At 46.4% G+C, this 25,307-nt stretch overlaps 3 protein-coding genes across 7 annotated transcripts; 2 read left to right on the top strand and 1 right to left on the bottom strand.

Annotated features, from left to right (window-relative positions):
- The first annotated feature begins 3,388 nt into the window (after positions 1 to 3,388).
- tmpob (thymopoietin b) lies at positions 3,389 to 11,143 on the top strand. Its single transcript, XM_086027198.1, has 6 exons — positions 3,389 to 4,454; positions 4,540 to 4,654; positions 5,337 to 5,495; positions 5,826 to 5,935; positions 6,026 to 6,129; positions 7,225 to 11,143. Exons 1-6 carry the CDS (start codon positions 4,221 to 4,223, stop codon positions 7,586 to 7,588), a joined length of 1,086 nt encoding a protein of 361 aa, XP_085883324.1. The 5' UTR covers positions 3,389 to 4,220; the 3' UTR covers positions 7,589 to 11,143.
- Positions 11,144 to 12,177: 1,034 nt separating this feature from the next.
- ldhbb (lactate dehydrogenase Bb) lies at positions 12,178 to 19,801 on the top strand. 3 transcript variants are annotated; one of them, XM_086027200.1, is made up of 8 exons: positions 12,178 to 12,384; positions 13,664 to 13,742; positions 13,877 to 14,013; positions 14,097 to 14,214; positions 14,506 to 14,679; positions 17,628 to 17,919; positions 19,137 to 19,260; positions 19,359 to 19,801. In XM_086027200.1, the coding sequence occupies exons 3-8, from the start codon at positions 13,885 to 13,887 to the stop codon at positions 19,524 to 19,526; spliced, it is 1,005 nt and encodes a 334-aa protein (XP_085883326.1). In that variant the 5' UTR covers positions 12,178 to 12,384; positions 13,664 to 13,742; positions 13,877 to 13,884; the 3' UTR covers positions 19,527 to 19,801. The 3 variants fall into 3 exon arrangements, with proteins under 3 accessions (XP_085883326.1, XP_085883325.1, XP_085883327.1); XM_086027199.1 differs by lacking the exon at positions 13,664 to 13,742 and having other exon boundaries at positions 12,183 to 12,384; XM_086027201.1 differs by lacking the exons at positions 12,178 to 12,384; positions 13,664 to 13,742 and adding an exon at positions 12,392 to 12,466.
- A 443-nt stretch (positions 19,802 to 20,244) lies between these two features.
- On the bottom strand, positions 20,245 to 25,296 carry gtse1 (G-2 and S-phase expressed 1). Of its 3 annotated transcripts, none has more exons than XM_086027194.1 (13): positions 25,171 to 25,265; positions 24,962 to 24,975; positions 24,867 to 24,928; positions 24,732 to 24,789; positions 22,956 to 23,610; positions 22,717 to 22,881; positions 22,491 to 22,617; positions 21,904 to 22,302; positions 21,766 to 21,835; positions 21,193 to 21,396; positions 20,930 to 21,107; positions 20,671 to 20,787; positions 20,245 to 20,469 (listed from the first exon to the last, which is right to left on the bottom strand). In XM_086027194.1, exons 3-13 carry the CDS (start codon positions 24,886 to 24,888, stop codon positions 20,380 to 20,382), a joined length of 2,085 nt encoding a protein of 694 aa, XP_085883320.1. In that variant the 5' UTR covers positions 24,889 to 24,928; positions 24,962 to 24,975; positions 25,171 to 25,265; the 3' UTR covers positions 20,245 to 20,379. The 3 variants fall into 3 exon arrangements, with proteins under 3 accessions (XP_085883320.1, XP_085883321.1, XP_085883323.1); XM_086027195.1 differs by having other exon boundaries at positions 24,867 to 24,922; positions 25,171 to 25,259; XM_086027197.1 differs by having other exon boundaries at positions 20,245 to 20,466; positions 24,867 to 24,975; positions 25,171 to 25,296.
- Positions 25,297 to 25,307: the final 11 nt, after the last annotated feature.

The raw sequence follows: 25,307 nt of genomic DNA, 5'->3' as shown, positions 1-25,307 counted from the left end.
GTCCATTTTTGACCCCAAATTGTATTATTTTTAACCCAGCTGTTTTTAGACTGTAATAGGCTACCTGACAGTCTTCCGAGACTTGATTTCACACAAATAACTTTCACAATTGAGGGTGTACGTGCAGTGGAGTGCTTGCGGTGGTGTTTACGGCGACGCAGAAGGCCTTGTTGGCCTAACCACAGACAAAAGCCGCAAGCCCCTCGTGACGGACGCTCGGCGGGCCGTGTGCTGTGGTTGTGGCTGCGGGGACAGCGGTTTGAGGCGGCATTGTGGCTCCCCACTTGTGTTCCCCCCCCCCCCACACACACACACCTCAGAACTCTCTGGGATGCTTGCGCACCACACCCCACACACCAGAACTCCAAACCACACTTAATACAGCACTTGAAGCACAGTTCAGCTTTTCCACAGCCGAGCTGCCAGTGTAGCGAGAGGCTGCAAATGTGGAGCCCTTGAGGAACACCTCTTAAGCTTTCTTTGTGTGTAATTTAGACAGAAAATAAGGTGCGAGCCAAGAATCATAGCGAGCGCCTCTTTAAGCATAACAGTCGCGGCCTCTGAAAAAAAAAAAAAAAAAAAAAAGATCAAAGTTGGCTCCAGAATGGTCAACAGTCACATTTTCAGAAAAAGTTGACTTTATTGAAGCAAATGGGCCCCGGCGGTGGGTCTGATATGATTTTTCGTGACAGATAACTGCAAAATAAACCAGGGGAACAAATTAAACGGCTGGTAGGAACCCGACAAACACGAGTAGTAGTAGTGAGAAGGCTACATTGATCGTTTTCGTTTAAAAACGTGTAACGGCAACGCCCCGACGAAGCCGTGAAGTCAGACTCCTCAATTTAGTTGATCTTGGAGAGGTTCGATAAACCACAGCAGTCAGCCATTACAACTTCTCACCCATTCAGGTTAGAACATTTCCTCGTACATATGATCACGACCTTGTCAGCCCGCGCACGCATGCGTTGATCCAAAAACAAAGAAACCCAAACACATTTTCGGGCCAAATATGCCGCTGCCGGCGCGCAGGTCTTACAAGAGAGATTGACCGTATGGTCTTTGGCTTTTGTCTAGCCGCCGGATGTGAATACAGCAACAACTGTCCACATAAGTCAACATAAGTGCGCCAATAGGTGCAGATATTTTCTGGGGTCGGCGTTGGGGTGGGGGAGGGGAGGGCTCTACGGCGGGGTCAAACCAGTGTGAAAATAACGGTTGTTTTGGGAACAGGACGACAATCATTTCAGTCGGCCTTGAGTCTTTCACTGGAGCTCTCCGTGGGCACCAAATGGCCAAATTGGCGATCGGTTCTCCGAGGCCAGGCGTCAACTTCTCCAAGTGGGTATTCAATTTGTCCATTATTCAATTTGCGATTGTGCTCACTTCGTTGCCCGAGGGCCCAATTTTGGCCGACGGGTTCCCGTGCGCTTGCCGTAAAAAAAAAGGCTGTAACGAGATTCTCGTGCCAGCCGAGCGTGTTTGGCTCTCTCTCTGGGTGTTTCGGCGCACGGAGATGCCTCGCCCCCGACTCATCTGGCAATAACAGAAAGTGGTCTGCGCCCAGCCTAAAAACGGGCGCATCGTCGTTTGCGTGCTGCAATGGTCTAGTTTGGTAGACGCGCCGCACCTCACTGGGCGTTCCTGGCGCGACCTCCGGCGCATCGTGCAATTCGACAGAAATGACAAAATGGCCGCCCCCTGAGATGGCTGGATTTTGCTGCTTAACTCTTATTCCACAAACGCGATATTCATCGGAATGCCGTGTTTCAAACTAGTGGGCCTGCTGGGAACATAGTCTTGATTGAAAAAAACCCCAAAGATGTTTGGGTTGATTTCCCCCCTTAAAAAGTTACTCATGTTTTCTGAAGGCAGGAAACATGATTAACTTTGTGACCCAGGAACAGATGATTTGGCTGTCCGCAGAGGTTCCACTATGAAATTGAATTTGAAGGCTCATGTGCTAAGCAATCCAATCCTCTACCTTAAAACCAAGCTAGACTTTCTTGCGCTAATATGTCACAATAACATTGAATCATTGCGCTACATTAAATTGCCAAACTAATTAAGACAAGTCCTGAGTCGTTTCCTGTGGAGAAAGTCGGTTAGCACCTGAGCGAGGCGGCGGCGGGCGGGCGGTCGCATTTCACAGCATCTCAGACTGCCGTGTGTGTGTCCTGGCCTTGAAACAGCCATTTCGCACAAAATATTTTCACGTGTTGACAATCCAAATTTGAGTTGAAAGGACGCACGGCCAGTTGTAGACACGTCCGTCAGAAGAAAAATGACACGCCCTCCCTGGCCCTCGCCGATGCCCATTTGGACGCTGGCCCGCTTGTATCGTAAGCGCTCCTCCGTCTGTTTGTCAAACCATTACAATTTGGAGCTTTCCCGTTTTATTTGGCCTTTGAATACAGACGCACACTTTCTTATGTCCTCGCTGAACTTGGGGCAAACAGTAACGGCGTGTCAGCTTTCATGAAGCCAATGAAGAATTTCTATTCGGACTGCGCAAGAGGAGCAGACGGGGATGCCTGCCGTGTTGGATCATCGCAGGGGAAAATGTCACGCCGCTCATCCGTCTTGTCCAAACGTCATTCGTTGAGATGAAGGCAAAGTGGTCCTTGACGCCAACTGAAAGGGCCTCTTCGGAAGCCCGCATACAAACTGTACGCGCGTACGCGCTAACGTTGAGGCAGAGGTAGGAGCAAGTCATGAGTAAGTCCCAACTCGCCCTGGTGAATATCAAGTCGAGTGCCCACTCAAGTCCCATGGCCCTGAATCACAAAAGACTCTCCAAGATCTCCCCAGAGCCGCAAGTTCACAAGGCAGGAGACAAGCGCAGGCCAAGATACAGATGAGTCAGGGCAAGAGACGAATTGCACACGAGGCCGGTTGAACCAAACGCGAGAATGTGGAAAGAGATCTTCGGTCCGGATTTTGTAACAATACAATACAATTTTACTGATATAGCGCATTTTATAACAGCTAGAGCTGTAACAAAGCACTTTACATACAAACAATAAAAAGGCCATAATACAACAGTGGAATCAATAAATTAACATAACACACTATAATATATATATACATATATAATGATCATACATACAAAAAAATAAGGAACATAAGTCATACTGATTGAGATTTATTTTGAAAAAAAATCTAAAATCAGGCTGAGTAAAACAAAATCTACGCATCCCTTTTTCTGTGGAACTAAATGGATCATCCACTTAATGTCAGGCAGGCTATTAATACATAAAGACAAGTAATTCATGATTTACGATAAGCAACTATTATGAGAATATTCCTCAAAATGTGTGTGCGTGGAAATACAAACAGCAGGCGAGGGTCTCGAGGAGGCAGCCATTTTAATAATATGACTCGCACTGCTCTCTTCTGGTGAAAAGACAAGACTACAGCCCGTCAGACATACGAAAGAAAAGTATGAGTGGCCGTTTAGTTCGTCCTGGTCGGTTTTATTGTACTCCCACAGTTCACGTGTAGGAATTAGGACCCTCTGGATGAATATCATCCTTTCAAATAAAACGACGCAGAGTGTGGGGGCAAACAAAAGAGCCGACTGAGCAGCCAGCGGCGACAACCGCCATTTACGCTCTTGGTCCAAGTTAGGAATGCGTCGATTGTGGTTGTATTTACGTTTGTCAGGGGGGTTTCGAAACACGCTCGCCGGCTAAGTCGAAGCCTCAAACGTTGCCCTTATTAGTTGTAATAACACAATATGTCGTGCCCGAAGACCCAAGTCAGCACTTTAGTTTTCTTTGTTTTTGTGGCGGCGGAGGCCCAGAGCCTTCGCTTCATAGCGAGCCAATCAGCGTTGCGGTTACTGGCGGCGCTCCGCCAATGGCGCAAAGACGCGCTTCCCGGTCCGCGGAGAGACAAGAGGCGAGTGGGCCAGTTAGAAGCTAACTGCTAACATCCGTTCAATTGCAGGTTTCGCCTTTAGTGACATTTTTCCACGGGAGCAAACGGGCTGAATCACCTTGGAAAAATCCAAACCACTCGACAATACCGAGGTGGGCCGGCTAAAAGGTCAACGCGCGGCTTAATTTGACTACATTAGCGTGTCTCCTGCTAGCATACGCGGCTAGGCGCCAGTCAATCCTGTTTGACAACAACGCGGTCGCTCACGTTGCTCTCCCGCTGGGGTTCCGTTATCTGCTCAACACATTCAAAACACGCTTCTAACTCGAGGGGCGAACATGGCGGAGTTTCTGGAAGACCCGTCGGTGCTCACGAAAGACAAGTTGAAGTACGAGCTGGCGGCCAACAACGTGGCGCTGCCGAGCGGCGAGCACAAGAAAGAAGTCTACGTGCAGCTCTATTTGAAGAACTTGACGGTGCAGAACAACAAGAGGAGTCCGCCTGTCGACACCTTCTCCAGCGACGACGAGCTGCCCACCCCCGTGGTCTCCAACAAAAGCCGATCGGGCAGAGTGAGTCTCCCAAACTTGATCATGTGCCTCAGTCGTCATTGTGCACTGATTTTAACCACTGGCACGTTTTGAACATGCTGTGCAGAAAGCCACCAGAAAGACGGACAAGCCTCGCATAGAGGTGGAGGTAACGGAACTCACTGATGATGACCTTAGACTGCAGCTAGCCAAGTATGGAGTGGACGCGGGACCCATCGTGGGTAAGTTGCAGCCATCACCCCAAATATACTCGACTTTGTAATTCACTGCATCGTGTACATTCTATGTGGCTGAAATGACGCTGCTCGTGTTGTCACCGTAGCTACCGCGCTTAGGTTTTCAATGAATGAATGAATGATTTCATTCCAGCAGAAATCACAAGTCAAACTACAGAAGCGTATTGCTGCCACACTCAAAAACAAGTTCAAAGTGGCGTAATAACATTTCAATGTGATGAGTTTCACATCTTATTGACGTAAATGTTCACCTTCTTCAGGGTCCATCACGAAGCCTTTTAGCGTGGCGGCCCTGCGGGGCCACGTTGTGGTGGTCCTGTTGAAATGGTCCTGGCCTCATATATTTATGATACAATACAATTTTATTTATATAGTGCATTTCATAACAACTAGAGCTGTAACAAAGCACTTTATAACATGATACAATAAAATAGAATCAATAAATGAACACTGAATACAATAGACACCGGAAAAGAGCCAAAAATTTCAGGTCGGATCAAAAGCTAGAGAATACAAATGTGTCTTCAACCGTGTTTGAGAAGAAGAATCCCTTCAGAGAGTGTCTCTGAAAAATAAACAATAATCCTGTTTGAATTTGTATCAACTATGAATTAAGATTTTTTTTTAATTTATTCATTTATTCCCCTGTTTTTTGGTGCGTTTACAGCCTCGTCGCGCAAGTTGTATGAGAAGAAGCTGCAGAAGCTTCTGGAAGAGCCGGCGGCCGAAGCCGAGGCGCCCGCTGCCGACGTCACCGTCCTCCCCAAAGCCGACGCCAACCAGAACGGCAACACCAACTCTGAGCAGTACAGCGACAAGGAAGACGGTGACTATTGATCTTGGAAGGATGGATTGATATTTGAGTCAAGGGAAATTTGCAGTTGCAGCACAATCTACAGTGCAGGCAAAGCAAAGGCTTGCAGAAGTGATAAGGAAGATAAAGTAAAAAAATATGTATTAAAAATGACGCCTTTTCAATTAAAAGTGAAAAAAAGTGACTGTGAAGAAAGTCAAACGGCAAAATGTGATTCCGTATTAGAATGAAGCGGTGTTCTTGTTGCAGTTTATTGTGCCGCATATTTACCATTGCCTCTTTTGTATTATTATTCCTATTTTTTTTTATTTATTTATTTTTTACATTTTGTGCGCGCTTCAGAGGAAATTACCAGCACTGAACCAGAGCCCATCCCCGTAGTGGAGAAGGCCGTGCGCAGCAGAGGGAAAACTCCGGTCACCGTGCGGACCAGCAGCAGACGGCAAACCAAGGTGAACGCGGCAACTGCGGCGGCCGTCCGACCGACATGTTAAGTTTGTGTCGGTGGCGGCATCAAACTGGTTCCAAATCTGCACTGACAGGTGGTGGAGGAAGTGGTGGTCACTGAAGGCACCCCTGTCAAGATAAGCGAGAGCGTGGTGGAAGATATTCTGGCCAATGAAATCAGCACGCCAGTGGGCATCAGGTAGCTAGACGCCAAGGGACCGCTTGATTTTCACGCGGCCTCGACGCAGCACAACATATTTTTTTTATCCCTGCGCCCCCCGAAAATTGTGATGAATTGATTGCTTATTTTTAAGTGTGGTTTGAATGTGAATTGATTGTGTTCCCCCCACTAGGTAGCACAATGACGCACTAATTGCACTTTGTGTGTTGAAATACAAAAATGCACAATGAAAATGACCATAATAATACCAATATCTAGTGTGAGAGCTAAACTCCCTAAATTGACCCGCCAAAATATTTGTTTCTTCAATTTACTTATTTTACTTTCTTGCTGTTTTTTTTGTTTTAAACGTTTATTATTTACATGGATTTTTGATTTACTTTTTAGGTGTACTGATACTGATATTTTTTTCCACTTATTTTTGCCTTTTTAAATGTAAAATAATCAATAAATAAAAGTTTATTTATTCAAAAAAAACATATTTTTAAGGTTTGATAAAATTATATATTTTGTAGTTGACATATAAAGTTTTTGTGAATTGGACATTTTTTTATCTCTTATTTTTTGTTTTTGTAATGTGAAAAGTTAATTACAAAAAGTAAACGCGTTATAAAATGGTGCTTTTTTTTATTTTTATTTCATACAAATTATAAATGTTATGTAAATTATTACGTATTTTTTAAAAAACCTTTGTTCGTTTTTTTACATGTAATGTTTTTTACTGATTAAGACCAAACTTGCAGTATTCTCTTTTGTAGTAGTAATGTAAAATTACAAATTGGTTCAAAATAAACGGTAAAATACAGCAATAGAAGTAATAAAAACGATGTTTATTTTTAACTCTTTGTGATATTTGGACATGTAGAAAAGAAAGCCTTACAAGAGTATAAAATAGAAATACATGTGAAAAAGGCTCAAAGGTGCTGAAACATTTTAGTTTTTAATTTTATTTTGTGCATTTTTCATCTTTTTACGTTTTTCCTTGAGAGTGAATTTATTTTTGATACTTACAACCAGCTCACCAACAGTCACGAGCGAGGTCGCTTGACAGCAAGTGACTACTTGAAGTGTGAGTTGGTATTTAGACGCTGACTTGGTTTTTGCGGCCCGCAGCGCCACCTGCAGGCGTCCCATCCGAGGAGCGGCGGGCCGACCGCTCAAGCCCAGCGACTACTGGCTGGACGAGTCCCGCGTGCGCCACAGCGTCCACACCGAGAACCGCTCCTACTCCGAGTCCTTCTCCCGGGGGGTCGGCGCCGCCCCCTCTTCCCCCGTCGCGGGCAAAGCCCCGGCGCGGGGAGGTGTCCTCTCTCTCCTGCTCAAGCTCGCCCTCCTGGTGGCACTCTGCGGCTTGCTTTACCTGGCCTACAAGCATGTGGAGGCGACTGACTTAGAGGGCCTCCTGGGCGGCATCGTGGTCAGTCTACGGGACGTCGCCCAGAACGCCACCGCCTATCTAGGCCTGGGCGACAAGTGAAAGAAATGTGTAAGGTCTCTCTCGCCTCGGCCGCTACCACCGCCCCTGCCGCACTCAACAGAACTGCGTTCACACCACACTGAACAAAAACTGGATTCAAACCACTTTTGACACAAAATGTCTTCAAACTGCACTTAACTAAAGTGGGTTCAAACCACGTTTACCAAACTCGTGTTTGAACCACATTCAACAAAAGTGGGTTCAAACCACTGGCGGAGAGGGAGGGGGGGCCGCAGGGGCACTGCCTCTCCCCTGAAATACGCTTGGACCTCCCCCCCTAAACCAGATGATTGACTTTTGGGTATTTTCCAATATTTTTCTTATTTTTTATTTTTATTCTCCCTGGAATTTTTTCCACAATTTGCCCCGTCCTCCGTGGGGACCATAAAATGAATTTTTATTATTGTCTTCTGAAGATTTTGGTGGGTTTGTTAAAAAAAAAAAAAAGGGAAAAAAAAAGTTAGGGATATTCTTGGCCCCCCGCCGCCCCGAAGAATATTGCTCCGCCAGTGGTTCAAACGACACGCAGCGGAAGTGGATTCAAACCACTTTTGTCAAAAGAGGCTTTAAGCTATTTTGAACAAAATTGGCTTCATACTGGCTTCTACATTAACAGTGGCCCGGCTGGTGTTTAGAAAGCACCAATGCTCACAGATGGGTGACTGGAGGAAAACACCACTTTTGCAGTGTTTTTAAATGACGAATTAGCATTTTAATATGGCTAAAAGCTCAACAAAGTCGATTATAGCTCCTTTAAAGGGAAGTCAGGCCAAACATTTTTTTTCAAGAATATGTACTATGCGGTCCCACTAGTTGAAACAGGGTATTCTGATAAATATTGCGATTGTGGAATAAGAGTTACACCCGTTTTTCGCCATCTCTGGGGGCGGCCATTTTGTTTGCCAATTCTGTCCACTGAAAAATGACATCGCAAATGCTCAGTTAATGGCCAATCACAGCTCACCTGTTTTCTGAAGCTGTGCCGTGATTGGTCGTAACCAGAGCCATGTCATTTTCAGTGGACAGAAGTGACAAAAGGGCCGCTCTCTGGGATGGCTAAAAAGGGGGGCATTTTGCTGCTTCAACTAGTGGGCCTGCATAGAACATATTCTTGGAAAAAAAGATGTCTGAGTTGTATATCATAATAGACTACATCATGAATATGCAGGGCCACCACCCAAAACAGCTTCATCTAGGTCCCTGTTATACTACTTTTGGAGAAAAAAAAACGTCTTCAAACCCCACCCACCAAAATTGGCTTCAAATTGCTTTTGTCTAAAGTGGCCAGAAAGTAACCGCTATCAACAAAAGTGGCTTCAAACTAGGGCCGGTGAAACAAATCAGCAAAGTCGACCATTGTTGACAAAAATGATCAGCCTTAAAATGACGATGAATCATTTCTCAACCGCATTTGCGCCACCCGCAACCAATGTTTGGCCACTTCCGTGTTTACTGCACAGACATTTGTTTCTGATGGATGGGGCGACACTCAAAAATGAGAGATGCCAGTCACCCGAGTAATGGATTCCAAAAAGAGTCGTTAGTGATGACCTCACTTGCGACCGCTTTTGGCAAAAGTGAGTTCAGCCCACTTTGAACAAAAACGTGTTCCAACCCACTTCAAACAAAGCCCCCTCTCCCGTTCCAACCTGGTCGGTCGGACACGCGATCGATCGCCCGGGATCGCAGATTGCATCTTTTTACCCGTCGCGTGCAGCGCAGCAGGCAGGTGGCGCCTCCAGAGACTGATTTTAATGTCCTTTGGATTTGATTTTTTTAAACCTGTGAATCGTGCTCTTTCCGTGTAAGTAGAATTGAGTGGAGAGGGCCAGTTAACCTCCTTGCATGGTTGTAGTTTTTTTGAACGCCGTCTTTGTAGTTGTGTGACTGCGCGTGAGTTAACCGCCCGCCCGCCCACCCAAGCTAGCCCGCTGTTTCCTAGGGTTGCCAATTGCCGTTTAGAAGACATTGAAGTTCCCATGGGAAATGTCTGACTTTGGAAATTTCCCCAGTCTCGCCATCCCCATGTTTAGCAACCTCGATTGGGTCGAGGCGTGCGTTTTACATGAGAAAACGGGCACAAAAACGGATGCCTTGAGTTCATGACACGGGAATGGGAAGTATTAGTGTACACAAAGCTGTTGGAGCGGAACGTCGGTTTTCATTTGCAGAAAGTCAAATGGCAAAAGTCGAATTCCCATAGAAACGAACGTCGACCCAGTGATGCTTTTACAGACACCCACAAATATGAACCAAAAGATAGATATTTGAGAGTAACCATTTGTTTTACATTTGGAAAACAGTGGCAAATGAAAATCAAAATGACTCGCAAAGTGTATAGATGAAAATTGCACCTCACTTTTCCTTTTTGCAACATAAGATGGCGTATGGAAGACAGCGAGGGGGGAGGGGCCATGTTCATTCGTACTTTGCTGCGACCTTAAATTCTATCGTGCTTCGCGCCTTTATCAAACTTTCTGTCCTATTAGGCTTCAACAGATGGTAAAGTGTGCTTTTTTTTTTTTTAGTAACGCAAGGCAATTAGCCATCCGATCTACTCGGCAACAGTCGGACAAGTGGGGGCCCTGTCAAAAGTTGGGCCTTCAAAATAAAAGCATACCAGCAAATTAGAACTGTTGAGCTGCACATTTTGGGCCTACAAAATCCAAATGGATGTGCAAAAACTGGGACAAGAGTCGTATGGAACGGATGGTACTGTATACGAAAACCGAGGTTCCGCCGTCTTCTGTCGCGTGAATGACAACGGGGCAGTTTGAGCCTCCGCCGTCTCGTGGAAGAACATTGAATTGTTTCGCCTGTCATGATACGCCGCCCGCTTAGAAAGGTGTGCAAAGACGACATTACTTGTACTTAGTAAAGCCTAACTTTCGGGCCAATGAAGTGAAATGGGGTCATTTCCGCCGATGGCCTACGGGAACGACTGGGCTGGCGCGACTCGCCGTCTCCGAGGTGCTAGAGCAAACCGGGCGCCGACTCTGCGCTCTTAATCGGAGAGGCGCGTTTCACCCACTCGTCTCCGTTAACGTCCGACGGCGGTCGTGTTTCGCAGCTGGACCGGCATGTCATTTCCCCTGTTTACGTTTTTAGGGGGTTTTAGTGCTTTCTTTGTTTGTTTTTTGCTCCGTTTTGGATTTGCTTTGCGACTCTTGACTTCCTCCCACAAAGTTGTCACAAATCACCGGCGGAGACTTGAATCCATCATCAGCACTTCAGCCGGAGCAAAATTGATCCGATTCAACGCTCCGGCTAGGATGTTGGAGGAAGCCCAATTTTGATATTTTCTGAAGGTGGTTCATTATTACTTTTTTTTTTTTTTTTTCCCCCCTTTCTCTCGCACCCTTGAAGGCAACGCAGAGAAAGCAATATGGCAGACTTGTAAGAGTGACTCCGTATCTTGTTAATTTGACGATTTCATCTCCAGGCAGCTTCCCCACAATGGACACAAATGTGAATGAGGTTATGTGGGAATGGGTTATTAATTGTATTTATGATCACGTAGGCAATGTATCATAAAATAAACATCCTTAGCACATGTTCCCTTCTGTTGTCTTTTTTTTTTTTTTTCGATTTACAATCGTCATGGCGAGCATCAATGAAAAAGTCACCCACTGTCACTTTGGGCCACATTCTCAGCACACTTTTGAGCTACAGACTTGACACTTGCGACTCAGAAATCCCCAAAACAACACATGACCCGAAAATATTTGATGTTCGGCGATGTCGCCAATCACGTCATGCACACCTGAAGAGTGAGATTTCTTTTTGTATTGTGATTCTGTAGTTCATTAATCAAAGTCATTTCATCAGATGCCTGTACTCACAGGCGGAGCTAGAGGGGCCGCAGGGATACTGGCCCCCCCCTGAAAAATGCTTGGACCCTCAGGTGCCGGGCCAGAAAATTAAAGACAGAAAGACAAAAAAAAAAAAACATATAATGAATGTTTATTAACCTTTTCTGAAGATTTTTGGGGGTTTGTAAAAAAAATATTTTTCTGTTTTGCAGACCGCCTGAGATATCCTTGCCCCCCACAAGGAAAAATCCTAGCTTCGGCAGTGCCTGTACTTTTGACTGAATGCTTGTTAGGTGGTGACCCGTCAAATAAAAATGCTTTGCACCTTTTTTCTCCCAAGCATATGGGAGAACGTGGCCCTGGCCCATGGCAGGCCTGGGAGCGTTGGCCTTGGGATCCCCCCGGAAGAGCTGGACGAAGCGGCCGGGGGAGAGGGACGGTCCGGGCTTCGATTCTTAACCTACTGACGAGCTGAGCAGAAAGTTTGGGCTTGGGCTGCAATTTCAGTCTGCACCTCAAATGCATTCTCACCTTTCCACGCGAACTTGATTTGACCTTGTCTAATCTGCTCTCTGCGACTCTTCCAGTCTCGGTTGCGGGCAGCCTGCCGATGACACTCTGCAGTATGGAGACAAAACACGCAAACAAAAAACACCCTGGGCAAGTCATGACTGCGGTTGTTGCGCATTTTGGCTTCATCCTGAGATTTCACCCCACACCCGATATCCCGGACTTTGTGTGAGTTGTCTTCTGTTTTTTGTTTTTACTCGTCAGGTCTCAGGCGAGCCCGTCTAGCGGAGTCAAAGCGAGCGACACCTTGGAAGTGGGCGGGAGAGGCTTATGGAGAATTAATTCCGACAGGCTGGAGGCGGCAACAACCGCAACGGGCAAAGCAGCCGACAGACCGAGCCGGCGCAGGCAAGAAGACTTTGCAGGAACAATAACAAGATTGCGTCCGCCGTCCTTCAGTCAGCTGTTGTCCAGGTGAGCCGAGATCACGTCTCCTACTTGCTAGCCGACTGCCATCAAAGACGCGTTTGAGGCGGCCTGCGATCAACTAACTGACGTAATGCTTTGAGCAGAAAATGCTAAATGGCTAATTGTTTTGAATTCATTTGAGCAAATAGATTGCATATGTCATGTTAAAAGAGTTCCCAAAAAGAAAGAATCTCATTGTGGCGTAAATGTAATGATAAATATATTTTGAATTGAAAAAAAACAAACTTCTCAAGAAAGAACAGATGTTCCTCTTCAAATATTGCCGTTATTTAAAAGAGACCGATTAGCATCAAGTTCATTTAACATAGTTAAATTAACATTTTACAAAGATACTTTTAATTTTTTTTTTTCAAAATGAGGCCATTTCCAATTAAAAAAAAAAGTTTTTAAAATACACCAAAATTTAATGAACATGCTCTCTCCCAATTTTTGGGGGATTGATTCACAAAGGCACAAAATTGCACAATTTTCATATTAGATTTTTATGCGGTTGTTTTTTCCACCAGGTGTTGAACGAAAGCACATTCATCTTGACATGCGGGTGTGAAAATGATGACACGTGTGTTTTATTGACTTGGTTTGATTTAGTTATTACTCATTCGAGTGTTTATTCATTTGAGGGTTTTTTTCTTTTGATTAAAGGGAGTCCCAAAATGTGGATGCTTTTCAAAAAGCCGAAATGTTCTGAAATCGCCCATTTTTCCCTACATAACTAAAACAAATCAAATCACCAGCAGCTCAAATATAACCAGTGCAAGAGTATCTTTTGGCACATTTTTTAAAATTTATTTAACTGTTATTATCGCTAGTATTTATTAATTGTTGGTTTTTGTTTTGCTTTGGCAAAAAAAAAAAAGGCCTGTACTTTACTTTTTAGGTAACTGCTATCATTTTTTGTATTTATAGTGTAACCTTTTGACGTCATGGGATTTGATGTATGTATTTGTTTATTTAGGTGACTGCATTTAGTCGGGAAGTTGCCGTTGTTGATCATTGGATGAAATCCAAAGAAGGGAGGCGACAGCAGGAAAGGGATTACAGTGCTGCAAACTCTTTGAGGCCACTCGGTCAAGTTTGGCGGGCATCCAATTGTTTGCCAGGAGAAGGACGGGGGGAGTCGCTTGCTGTCATGCACATGTGAGGCGGCTGGTGATATGGCCCAAAAGAAAGAAAAAAAGAAATTCAATCAGATAGTCGCAGACAGTGGGCGAAGTAAACAAGTACAAAAATGTGGTTACTGAACTGAGGTCGATTTTTTTCCCAGGCCACTTTTGACTTTTCTGCCCTCCGTTTGAAAACGGATTCATCCTTTCTTCTACTCCTTACGTCGTCAAAATATGCTTGTATCCTTTTCTTCCCCAGTGTATAATACAATGAAAAAAATGTAATTTTTTATTTCATCAGGTGGTTGCATGTAATAAAATCATCTGGATCCAGATGCATTTTGAGGTCTTTTTCTGTAACGATGTGCCCCCAGTGGTGAAGATGTCGTCTACGCTGCAGCAGCTCATCAATCCAACGTGCAGTGGCGCGCCCGAGCCCCCCCGCAACAAAGTGACTGTGGTGGGGGTGGGCCAGGTGGGCATGGCCTGCGCCGTCAGCATCCTGCTCAGGGTGAGTGATCAAGCGGCGCGGCGCGGCGCGATGGGATGCGGCCGGCGGCGGCGGCTAACGTGAGCGCTCATGTGCGTGCGCAGGAGCTGGCGGACGAGCTGGCCCTGGTGGACGTGATGGAGGACAAGTTGAAGGGCGAGATGATGGACCTGCAGCACGCAAGCCTCTTCCTCAAAACTGCCAAAATTGTGGCCGATAAAGGTAACGTTGCAGAACTTGCAGTTGTGCTCACACATTTTTCCATTTGTAATTTCTGAATTTTTTCCATCATTTTCTTTTTTCTTGTTCTTTTAAAAACTTGTAATACTCATTTCGACGCGTCTTAACAAACGTGCGAGCCGCTCTCGCGTAACTCATTGGGTGGCGGCCGGGCTAAAATGGATCTTTGGCGTCTATCGCCGTCAGTGACAGTGAATGAGAGTCAAGTGAGCATGCGAATGATGTTTGCGCGGCGACTCTGGCTGAGCTACTTGTGTGGTGCGCGCGCGTCAGACTACTCGGTGACGGCCAACTCGCGCGTGGTGGTGCTGACGGCGGGCGTGCGGCAGCGGGAGGGCGAGAGCAGACTCAACCTGGTGCAGAGAAACGTCGACATCTTCAAGTGCGTCGTCCCGCAGATCGTCACCTACAGCCCCAACTGCGTCATCTTGGTCGTGTCCAACCCAGGTAAAACTTGTAGCTTGGGAGCATACACACACATTTATACTGTAGACGGAGGGTTTGTCGTCCCTTTCTTGTGTGCTTTTTTTTTTTTTACTGGTTTTGCTTTGTTTGTGTTTTTTAGGTTTGGGCTTTTTACATTCTCGCTGGCGTCGGGGCAAACCCTCATATGTTTTTTTTTTTAATTACACTTCTTCTAGGGCTATCAAACGGTTAAAAATTGTAATCGAGTTAATCACAGCTTAAAAAAGAAGTGATCGCAATTTGAACTCCCTCCAAAATACGCCATATTTTTCTGTAAATTGATTCGAACTATCTCCAAACTATGACATGTTTTTCTGTAAATTGTTGTTGGAATGGAAAGATAAAAGACACAAGACGGAAATATACATTCAACATACTGTTCATATGTAATGTATTTTTTTATGACAACAACAAATCCTCATGAGATGAAAATTAAAATTTTTAAATTAAAATGATTAACATCCTTTCTGTAGTAGACAGTATTTTTATTCTATACAAAAACGCAAACGGGCCTGAGAACAGTGACAGAAATACAGTGATCCCTCGCTACTCGGCGCTTCAACTTTCGCGCCCTCAGTGCATTGCGAATTTTTCAGAAGCATTCATAAAGTAAAAATGAAACAACACAGCCATATCGGGAGCTATAGTGCAGAAAGACGCATTGTTTCAAAGATATGAGTTGACTCGTAGGCTTTGTACATACGCGCAGGCACTCATAAAAGGCGGTGACTGGTTCCCAACAAGTGGATTTACTTTTTCCACACACTGTACGTGAGATGACTGGGTGCGCGTCATCGCAGCCTCTCGCTGAGTCTCGTCCACTATTCAAATGTGGCGTTGAATTAGTCAGAGTCAAGCTGGATACCTTCTCCTCCATATTTGTAATGATGTGTTTGCTCTAATGAAGTTTTGTAAAAATCGGATAGTACAGTACATGAGCTGTGTTTATAATTCGTGAGCGCAGGTCCCGACGGGCCAGCGACACGGACGACTTAAGACATCGCCAAATAAAGTGTGAAAGTGTTTGTTCGTTTTTTCTTAAACTTGTCTTAAAACAGTTTACCTTAACTACAATACCGCGTGGCATTTTATCCAAAGGACTTTATTGATGTTGTGTAAAGATAAAGTAAATGCATGACACCCCCCGGCGGCCATGCTTCTTCTTCGTTTTTGAAATTAAGTAGGAGAAGAAGAAGAAAATGCAGGCGAAGAAGAATGAGGGACGATGAAGAAGCAGAAGCGGCCGCTTTTACTTTAACTTTGCACGACGGCGACAAGAGTTTTAAAGTGCAGGATTGGATAAATTACACTATGGCTTTCTAGTTAAGGTAAGTCAATTTTATGATAAAAATTAAAACTTTAACGTAGTTTTTAGCGAACGTTCCGTCGTGCTTCGGTCGGTCGAAGCTAAATTCTGATCACAGCCTGCAAGCTTGGTATTTATATTCTTCATTTAGCATTTTTAGAGTTAAATTGATTGTTTAACAAGTATTTAGAAGTGTGGGAACCATGTTGGGGTTCGCAACAGCGTAACAGAGGCGCGAATCCCCCAAAATAAAACTACAGTAAATATCATAGAATAATAATCATAAGTCCGACTCTACTTTTTGGCTTTCACTTATCGCGGCGGCTTCTGTTTATATTTATACGTGGCCCCTGGAGTTTATGTTTTCCGAGTGGTCTCTGAAGTGCACACGAATGTGATTGGCTCATTATGTTATGCTGTAGGCGGTATCAGCACGTCGTGTGTTCCTCCTTTAAAGTGACTTTATGAACACAAAACAAGACAGCCGTCTTCTCTACTCATCCTCGGTCGCTGAGGCAAACCAATTTATTCACATTTCTGAGATGCAAAGATGCCCTCTTGTTTCAAAATGCTTTACCGCAGGCGACACGCGTCCGCTCTGCTGCTCACTGTGTACATCTGAGTGGGATAATGCATGGGTGGTCGTTCTGCGCATGCGTTAAATGCCTCAAATATTTTGACGCGATCAATTATAACATTTGATTACCGCCAGTTAACGCGGTAAATTGGACTGCACTAATTTCTTCATTTCAAAAGTATTGTGCTTGTGCCAGTTTCATGAGACGTTTTGGCTAGGTTCACACCGCAGGTCTTAATGCTCAATTCGGATTTTTTTGAAAAAATCCGATTTCTTTCTTTAAGCGTTCATATTACGTTATAAATGCGACCTGGGTCTTGTCTGCTGTATGAACACATGCGTCGCCAAAGTAACGCACATGTGCAGAAGAAGAGACGACGTCACTCCCGAGTCCCGACGCGGAAGTGAATGTGGTCCAGCGTGTCTCGGCATTTATAGTCAAGCGATTAGGTCGCAGGTAGAAATAAATACAGTATTTGGGGGAAATTATGAGGCGAGGCTTTAACATCTCATTTCATGGAGACGTCACTAACGTCTTAACCGTGCGTAAAAAATGAATCGATCCGAGCCGTGGCTGAATGTCTACGATCGCCATAAATGTCCACTTTATGCTTCATGTTTCAAGTGGGAATACATTAAAGTCAAATATAAAGTCAATAGATTTACTCAAAACAACTTTGCAGATTCGATCCCCCTATACTGCCAGCAGTCTCCCTCCGCCTGCGTGCTGCACATTTTGGGCTCCGGATGACGTCAATGTCGGAAAGATGCGACCGGGCCGTTCAGACCGCCGTCGCATTGGAAAAGATCGGATACGTATCCGATCTAGGACCACATCGGAAAGCGACCCAGGTCGCATTTGAAAAAATCGGAATTGAGCCATTCAGATCCAAAATAAAAAATCATATACAGGTGGCATCTGTGCAAAAAAAATCCGATCTGGGAGGCGTTTGCCTGCGGTGTGAACCTAGCCTTTGTGAAGTGTGATTGTGTTTTTGTCTACTGTTGTTTTTGGAAGTGGCCTCCCTAATGGTTTCATTTGTTTAGTGGACGTGCTGACGTACGTGACGTGGAAGCTGAGCGGGTTCCCGAGGCGGCGCGTGCTGGGCAGCGGCACCAACCTGGACTCGGCGCGTTTCCGCTTCCTGATGGCCGAGCATCTGGGCGTGCACCCCAGCGGCTTCCACGGCTGGATCCTGGGTGAGCACGGTGACACCTCGGTGCCCGTGTGGAGCGGCGCCAACGTGGCCGGCGTCGGCCTGCGGGCGCTCAACCCCGACGCCGGCACCGACGCCGACCCGGAGAACTGGAAGGAGATGCACAAGATGGTGGTGGACAGGTGAGACCGATCCAAGTCTTTTCTTTTCTTCACCAAAGCAGCCATTCTCTGCCATACCTGCCAATGCCATTTTTTCAACGGCGATGGGTGGGAGAGTGTCCAATGCTGCCCCACTTTAAATTCCCAGCTTGGAAACAACTTGACCGATTCACAACCCCCGGTAGATGGCATCGATGCCCCGTTTGGGATTTGCGCTCAGCACAGCTTTTGAGTTCACTGGGAGAAACGGCTGCATTTTGTGCAACCGAGCGTTTTCCTACTGCTGATTATTATCTGGTTATTAAGGGGGCAGAATCAAACTTTTTTTTCCCCTGAAGACAGAGCAGAGAGTCTATTCCTTCATTTGGTTGAGGCGGTGTATTATATGCAATCACTGAACACAATGTCTTGTGGTTCTTGAAAATGTGCTAAAGTGCCTGGCAGTGAATGATTTGAAACAACAAATATTTGAACAACCTAACCCCGAGCACATATATTTGATATTCTCTGTAGAAAAAAAAGAATGCAACTTATTGATCAATTGTAACCGTCTTCATGTACAGTGGAGCCCACATTTTTGTGTTTGGACATTCACAAATACACCCATTGGTGCATTTTTATTTTTTTTTTACCGACAATCGACCCAATTATAAATACAAAAAAAAACTTGTTTCAAGTACTCTATATGTATTTGCCAGGGCAGTTATAAGGTAGCGTGGTTGCACTATTTGCGGTTGGAGCTGGTCATCTATTCCTGTGAATAGCTGCGATCCACTGTCCTCACTGACATATATTCTTTATCCTCTGCAAAAAACAATGGCTGCAGTATACTGAGCCGTTGTGACCATCTTCTTCGTGTACTGTTGTAAAAAAACAGGACAAAAACTGTTACATTCTTCACATTGTATTTTACATGTTAGTGTTTTGTTTCTTACGAAAACACATGACCAAAAAAAATGTTACATACTTTTTCCCCTTTCCCCCTATTTATTTTATTTTTTCCAATGCATTTCAGTGGGCGTCGATTATATGCAAATTTTTGCTATTCACGCGCCTGCCCGGTCGGGCCCTTTCCGCCGCAAATAGCGGGGGTGCGCTGTAATGGCATTTCCATTCATTTCAATGGGGGAAAGCTGATTTGAGTGTTAGAGTCAGGGAACAACAATTCGTCGACAGCAAAACTCCAGAGTCAACAATTTGTACACGGGCCACGAAAACGTCCATTTTCTACCTGCCAGCGCCTACGAGGTGATCAAACTGAAGGGTTACACCAACTGGGCCATCGGGCTGAGCGTGGCCGACCTGACGGAGAGCATCGTGAAGAACTTGAACAGGATTCATCCCGTGTCCACCATGGTGCAGGTCAGCCATATTGCTTCTTTTCCCTCCCTCAAGATTGCAAAATCCACATTTTGTTGGTCCTCCCAAAAGGGATGAACTAAACGCGCTGTGTGCCACAGGGCATGTACGGCATCACGGAGCAGGTGTACCTGAGTCTGCCGTGCGTGTTAAACGGCGGCGGTGTGGCCAGCGTGGTCCACGCAAGCCTGTCGGATGACGAGGTGGCACAGCTGCAAGCCAGCGGCAGTGCGCTGTGGGACATCCACAAGGAGCTGCAAGACCTCTGAATGGCCTGCGGGGGGAGCTGGAGGACAAGCTTGGAAACATTCCAAACACTTTTTAAACATACCGGTAGTTGAAAGTTGCAGACAAAGTGGAGAGCAAATACTGTTTGTATTAGTGTTTCTGTGTTAGAGATGTGGCTTTAAGAGGTGGGGCCTGGTGTTGGGCTGCGTGTGAGTGCCTGCCTCCATGAGCTGTGGATCACAGCAGTTGCAGTGAGTGTGCTCAATGTTTGTATTTTACTGTTCTACTGGAGTTCAACAAAGAGGTGAAAATTGCATCGGTGACTGTGGCTGGTGTTTTTGACGTTTTGGTGTGGGAGGTGGTCTGAAAAAGCAGTATATATTTTCAACAGTATATATACAGCATATATACACAGTATATATACTGTATATATATACACAGTATATATATACTGTATATATACACTATACATACTGTATATATACACACACAGTACAGTATATATATATAATATATATATGTGTGTGTATATATACACTGCATGTATGTATAGGGTGGGAGTCAAAGATGTCAATTCTGATTAAATAATTACAAAAGAATTAACACATTTTAATCATCCTGGAACCTTTGTCAGTGCACGATTTCCTAGTACACCAATTACAGAGATGCACACCTGATCAAATAAAAAAAAAAAAAGTAAAAATATTGTCAGGGAATACGAAAACATTTGTTCCAATGTCATTGAGAGGAGAACAAAGATAAATTTACAACATTTATTTATATATGCATTTTTAAGAGCAAAAACCATTTAAATCACAATCAGGAACAGGAAATATTCATTGTTTTCAAGACATCACACAAATGCACGTCATAGAGTGTGTGTGTGTGCGTGTTTCAGAAGGATAGGTTGATGAGGGGGGCGCTGTTCTCCGTCTTGTCTTCTGGACTCCACTTGATGAGTGGCGAACTTAAGTCAATCAGCTGCTGAAACACAACAACAAACAGGAAGACACTTTGAAAAAAAACAAAAAAGAAGTGAACTACCTGTCACTTCCTGGCTGTGGGGCTACAGACAGGAAGTAGTTAGTGCCTCCAACATTCCCAAATGTTCAAGTGCGAATAGGGGCGGGGTTTGTTCATTTTAGTACCAGTCCAGCAACAATCCAAACAGGAAGTAGTTTGTACCTGCATGTCGGCAGAGTTCTTGGTGCTTTTGCGGATCAAGTCTGGGGTGTTGCTTAGGTCGATGAGCAGTTTCTCGTGAGTCGCGGGCGTCGGAGCAGGAAGGTCCAGCAGGAGAACCTGAAGGAAGGAGGCACGGTCGTCATAAGCCGCGTCAGGTGCTCTGAGGCAGTGCCAGGCGGTCTGAGGCCGGCCGACTGGCCGACCGGCCGGCCAACTGGCCGGCCGACCGACCGACCGACCGACCGACCGACCGACCTACCTCCTGTTTGGTGCTTTCTGGCTGGTTGAAGTCTTTGCTGGGCTCCGATTGGCCGTAACTGGACGGCTTCTCGCTCTCCGGGCTCTCTGATTGGCTGGGCTCGGCCGGAGGCTCCTCCTCCAGACAGAAGGGCTTCACCTCTACAGGCTCGGTCCTGTTAGAATCAGCCGGGGCGGGACTACGCATAGGGAAAACAACTGTTAGCGCAGCTATCTGCTACCAGTTTGCCAGCGCGATATTCCTATTGGCCGCCGGACACTCACCTGAGGCAGGTCCTGGGGGGGCAGTCCGAGTCAGAGGCGGCCTGGATTCTGGTGGGTCTGCTGTGGCTGCTGGGCGTGGGGATGGCCGACGCCCGGCGTTTGAGCGGCGTGGGGAGACCGGAGGGACGCTGGGAACGCAACTGCAGAGGCTTGCTTGTTCCTGCGGAGGGCGTCAGTGGGCCACTCGACGCTTTTTGTTGAAGGCTAACAGGGAAGGGGCAGTTGAGTGATGTTCTCATAAGTAAGCGACCAAAAGAGACGTACGCAATAGCTGTGTCACGAATGAGGGGAGCTAACATTAGTGGCGCGCAAACAATTAGCGCCATGTTCACCCATAGAAGTTGGAAAAGCTACGCAGCAGTCTGCTTTTCTGGCTGCTAATAGCCATCAACACCAATACGCTAACACTTAGCTACAAACCCCTGTCGGCTAACAATAAGTGTTAGCAACTATGTCAGCTGTTCGCATCGGCATACTATGTTAACCATAAACAGTTAGCATTAGCAGCTATCTGCTAACACTTTGGTCATTAGCATCTATGTGCTAACAATTAGCCATTGGAAACTAACTCACCTGTCCATATTGGCAACCGACATAAGTCTCTTTGGTTTGAGCACCTTGGAAACATCCGGAGAACAAAAACCTTCCAAAAAGAGAAAAGAAGAACGTTTTAACAAAAAATGCCAAACCTTCATTGATCTAAATCCTGACCTGGTCCTGTGACGCCTTCCCAAGGTGTGGGTGTCTGGCCTAGCGCTGCAGGCTTGTTTTTTGCCTTCAGTCCATTTTTAATCTGAGCAGAAGCGGCTGGGCTCTTGTCCAAGGTTCTTTTTGCAGGTGTGGTCTGGCGTTGCGGCGTGGTCCTCGTGGCCTTCACAGTATCGGACAACTTCCTGGCTTGGCTGGCTAGCGTGCTGCCGCTGGCGCTGCGGCGGCGGCTGCCGCCGCCGGCGGCAGTGGACGACGATGAGGATGACGACGGTGCTGCCGCGATGACACCACTCGTGCCGGAGCGGCGTTTGTTTAGATTGGCAGGCCGGCTGACCTTGCCAGGGACGACGTGGCCGGTGGAGGAGTTCAGGCTGCAGTTCTGCGAGGGGTTTGGCTTACCTGAGAGAAGGACAGCGTTACCAAGGCAGCTCACCGAAAGCGGTTAGCCCCTTCCTCTCATTCAGGTCATTTGGCCTGGCTAGCTGTAGTTTCCTAAAAGATTAGCATTAGCACCTATGTGCTAACAGCTAGCCTTGTGGTGTTGTTGAGAGCCAAATGTGTCCCAGTATTTATGGAAATTAGTATACCTCTGGCTGGGGACAGGGACAGGCTGGAGTTGAAGCTGGACACCGAGGACGAGGATGACGACGTCTTGCGTCTTTCCGTGGGCTTCCTGCTCCCAATTGGCGTCACCTTCATGCTGGACCTGGCCACCTTCACGCAAGACACACACACACCACAAGGAAGAAAAAAAACAAATCATGACTTCCGTTTCCCTAACAACACTGTCAACCAATCAGAACAGTGCATTACCTTGGTGGGCGGAACCAGCGTATGCTTTCTCCCCACCGCGCTGGAGTTGAGGGACGAGTCGCAGAGGTCGGACGCCACGCTGGCGGATTCCGACAGAATGTCCTCGCAGGACTTGGCCCGGCTGGCGAGATCGGGACCCGGACTCGGTTCACAATCTGAAACCACCTGGACGGGAGAAAAAGACAGTGAGAATGACTTCATCTCCTAAGGAGCGGGGCGGGCAAAGTCCAAGAACCAACTTTGCCGGGCGGTTGCACTCGAGTTTTGTGGGCGGCAGGGCCCCTGGCGACTGAAGAGGAAGTCCTGGGGGCGGCCGGCTTGCTGGGCAGGACGGCACCCAACCCGGCTTTCCCGCGGAGCGCCGCCCTGGTTTTGACGCCGTCTGCCGGGTTGGAGGTGCTGAGCCGAGCCGAGAGACGAGTCGGCGGGGCGGCGCGGGCTCCCGGATCGGCGGCGGCGGCGGCGTTTCCTCGCTGCAAGTGGTGCCGGATAGCCGGGGGCAAGTCCTTCATGGGGCTGTCCTGCACCAGGAAAGTCTGACGTTTGACGGGGCTGCACAGGCTGGGGGGCGCCGCCAGCGCATCCAGCTTGGCGGCGCCGTCCTGGATGAAGTGCTCCTCGTCTTCTGGGTCTGGGGCGGCGGTCGCCGGGGCCGCAGCGCCGGCGGCGGCCTCATTCTGGCCCTGGAGCTCTTTGCCGCGCCGCAGCTGTTCGGCCAATCGCATGGCTTCCTGGCACACGGCGTCCAGCTGGTCCCCCGAAAGGCCACTCCAGCTGGTCCACGCGCCGCCAGCCCCTTCCTCCAGGCGGGATACAAAGTTATCCGGCGCACATTTGGCAAGATGGCGGGACGGGTCCACAAAGACGTCATCGTCGCCTTCATCACACCTGGAGCTGCAGACGGAAAAGCCATATTTTCTACGTTACGTTTACTTAAGTACCTAAGGACAAATTGTACTTGTCGGAGTAGTTTTAATACAGTACACTTTTTACTTGGGATGTTTGATACCGCTTTTTCCAGACCGATACCAGGGCGAGTATTCACTCGAGTACTCACCGATAGCACTGATACTTAAGATGCATACAATTGTAATTGACACAGCGACAGTGTCTTTCTGACGCAGATGATGATGATGATGATGATGCACTGATGCGTCAAACCGCCGCAGTGCAGCACCAACTCGTGGCAAGGTTGTTCGATTTTGGTTTGGGTTCAGTATCGCAAATGACTTGAAATAAGGCCTGTATCAGCCCGACACCTGCTATCGGTACTCGGCCACCCCTACCTTTTTACTTTTACTTGAGTATTTTGGTTGAGAAACACTTCTTTTACTACGTTACATTGAGCTAGATACCGCTTGTTATTTTTGTTTTATTTTTTACTATTATCGCTTACTCGATCAAGTTGTCTAATTTATCGGGCACATTGGTGTCATATGACTTGGTTTCAGCAATCCGACGTAACCACTCGTGAGTTGTGACCTTTGACTCTATTTCACTCCTTGGCCTCACATTCAAGTGTTGCTCGCTACGACAAAGAACCACTGTCATCTGTCTATCTCAAAAAAAAAAAAAAAAAAATCACATTTGGACCTTGATCCTGTTTATCTAAGAAATTAGCCTATTGTGTTCCACAAGTTTAAGTCGTTCATTTAAGACCATCCCGTGTGGCTGAATTTACCTTCATTTGTTCACATTACATTTTTGAAGATTTCTTCTTGTTTTTGTTAAGTGATATTTTTGTGCAATGTCGGATTTCGAACATTGCTATTCATTTTAGATTTTTATCCATTTGATGTTCATGCCCTGACGAAACAAAATAACGAAACCGAAGTAATTCAGTACCTGAGTATTTTTATTCCCATTGAATAAAGTGATTAGTTGGAGGACTACGTTTTACTTTGACTTGAGTCATATTAATCGAAAGTCATTTGAGTACGAGTTCTGCCAGCTCTCCCCACCTCGTTTCATTTTTCATAACGCGAACAAATGGATGCAGAAAGTAAAGCTCCTACCTGTCAGGCGACAGAGAAACCTCGAAGTCGAACTCCTCGTCCTTCAGATAAATCACATCTGCGGTGACACACAAGCATGAATATTTTAGGCATTCCGAATGAACATATGTTGCCTAATTGGCAAGACTGACTGACCGCTGCCCGCTCGACGCTCCATCACGCTGCTGCTGCTGCTGCTGCTGCTGCTGCTGCTGCTGCTGTTGTTGCTGCTGTTGCTGCTGCTGCTGCTGTTTCTCCTCTCAACCTGCAGGTACAATTGCAATATAATTTCAATCAAGTCCGAAGTTAAATTAGTACACTTGAAAGCTCAACTCAGCAAAGCCCCGCTATGGCTATCACCACGTTAGCCTGTTAGCGTCGTCTTAATGCAAATGTCAAAGACAGGAAATCGACACGGAAGTCGAGCTCAGTCGTTTTGATGAAGTCAACAATGACAAACCTTGTGATTTTTGTTTCGGCGACAACTACCAAGTGTACTTTTCTGCTCGCGATGCAACACAGTACACAACAATTCAAATGCGCTACGCCGCTGGTCACGTTACATTTCGCGCTCAGTGATTGGTCGGAAATGGGAGA

Source organism: Filicampus tigris, chromosome 4 (genome assembly GCF_054856515.1).
Source record: "Filicampus tigris isolate MCC_2025a chromosome 4, RoL_Ftig_1.0, whole genome shotgun sequence".
NCBI lineage: Eukaryota > Metazoa > Chordata > Actinopteri > Syngnathiformes > Syngnathidae > Filicampus > Filicampus tigris.
The sequence above is the reverse complement of the archived record's forward strand: the minus strand, read 5'-3'. Positions and strand labels throughout refer to the sequence as shown.

Bases quoted from the DNA above. Each gene is read 5' to 3' on its own strand.
- tmpob (XM_086027198.1), top strand. From the start codon at position 4,221: ATGGCGGAGTTTCTGGAAGACCCGTCGGTGCTCACGAAAGACAAGTTG. The intron at 5,496-5,825 runs GTGACTATTGAT...TGCGCGCTTCAG, and splicing joins GTACAGCGACAAGGAAGACG to AGGAAATTACCAGCACTGAA. The intron at 5,936-6,025 runs GTGAACGCGGCA...CTGCACTGACAG, and splicing joins GCAGCAGACGGCAAACCAAG to GTGGTGGAGGAAGTGGTGGT.
- gtse1 (XM_086027194.1), bottom strand. From the start codon at position 24,888: ATGGAGCGTCGAGCGGGCAGCG. The intron at 24,790-24,866 runs GTCAGTCAGTCT...GTGTCACCGCAG, and splicing joins GGAGCGTCGAGCGGGCAGCG to ATGTGATTTATCTGAAGGAC. The intron at 21,108-21,192 runs GTGAGTGTCCGG...CCCTATGCGTAG, and splicing joins CCCCCCAGGACCTGCCTCAG to TCCCGCCCCGGCTGATTCTA.
- ldhbb (XM_086027200.1), top strand. From the start codon at position 13,885: ATGTCGTCTACGCTGCAGCAGCTCATCAATCCAACGTGCAGTGGCGCG. The intron at 14,215-14,505 runs GTAACGTTGCAG...CGCGCGCGTCAG, and splicing joins CAAAATTGTGGCCGATAAAG to ACTACTCGGTGACGGCCAAC. The intron at 14,680-17,627 runs GTAAAACTTGTA...TCATTTGTTTAG, and splicing joins CTTGGTCGTGTCCAACCCAG to TGGACGTGCTGACGTACGTG.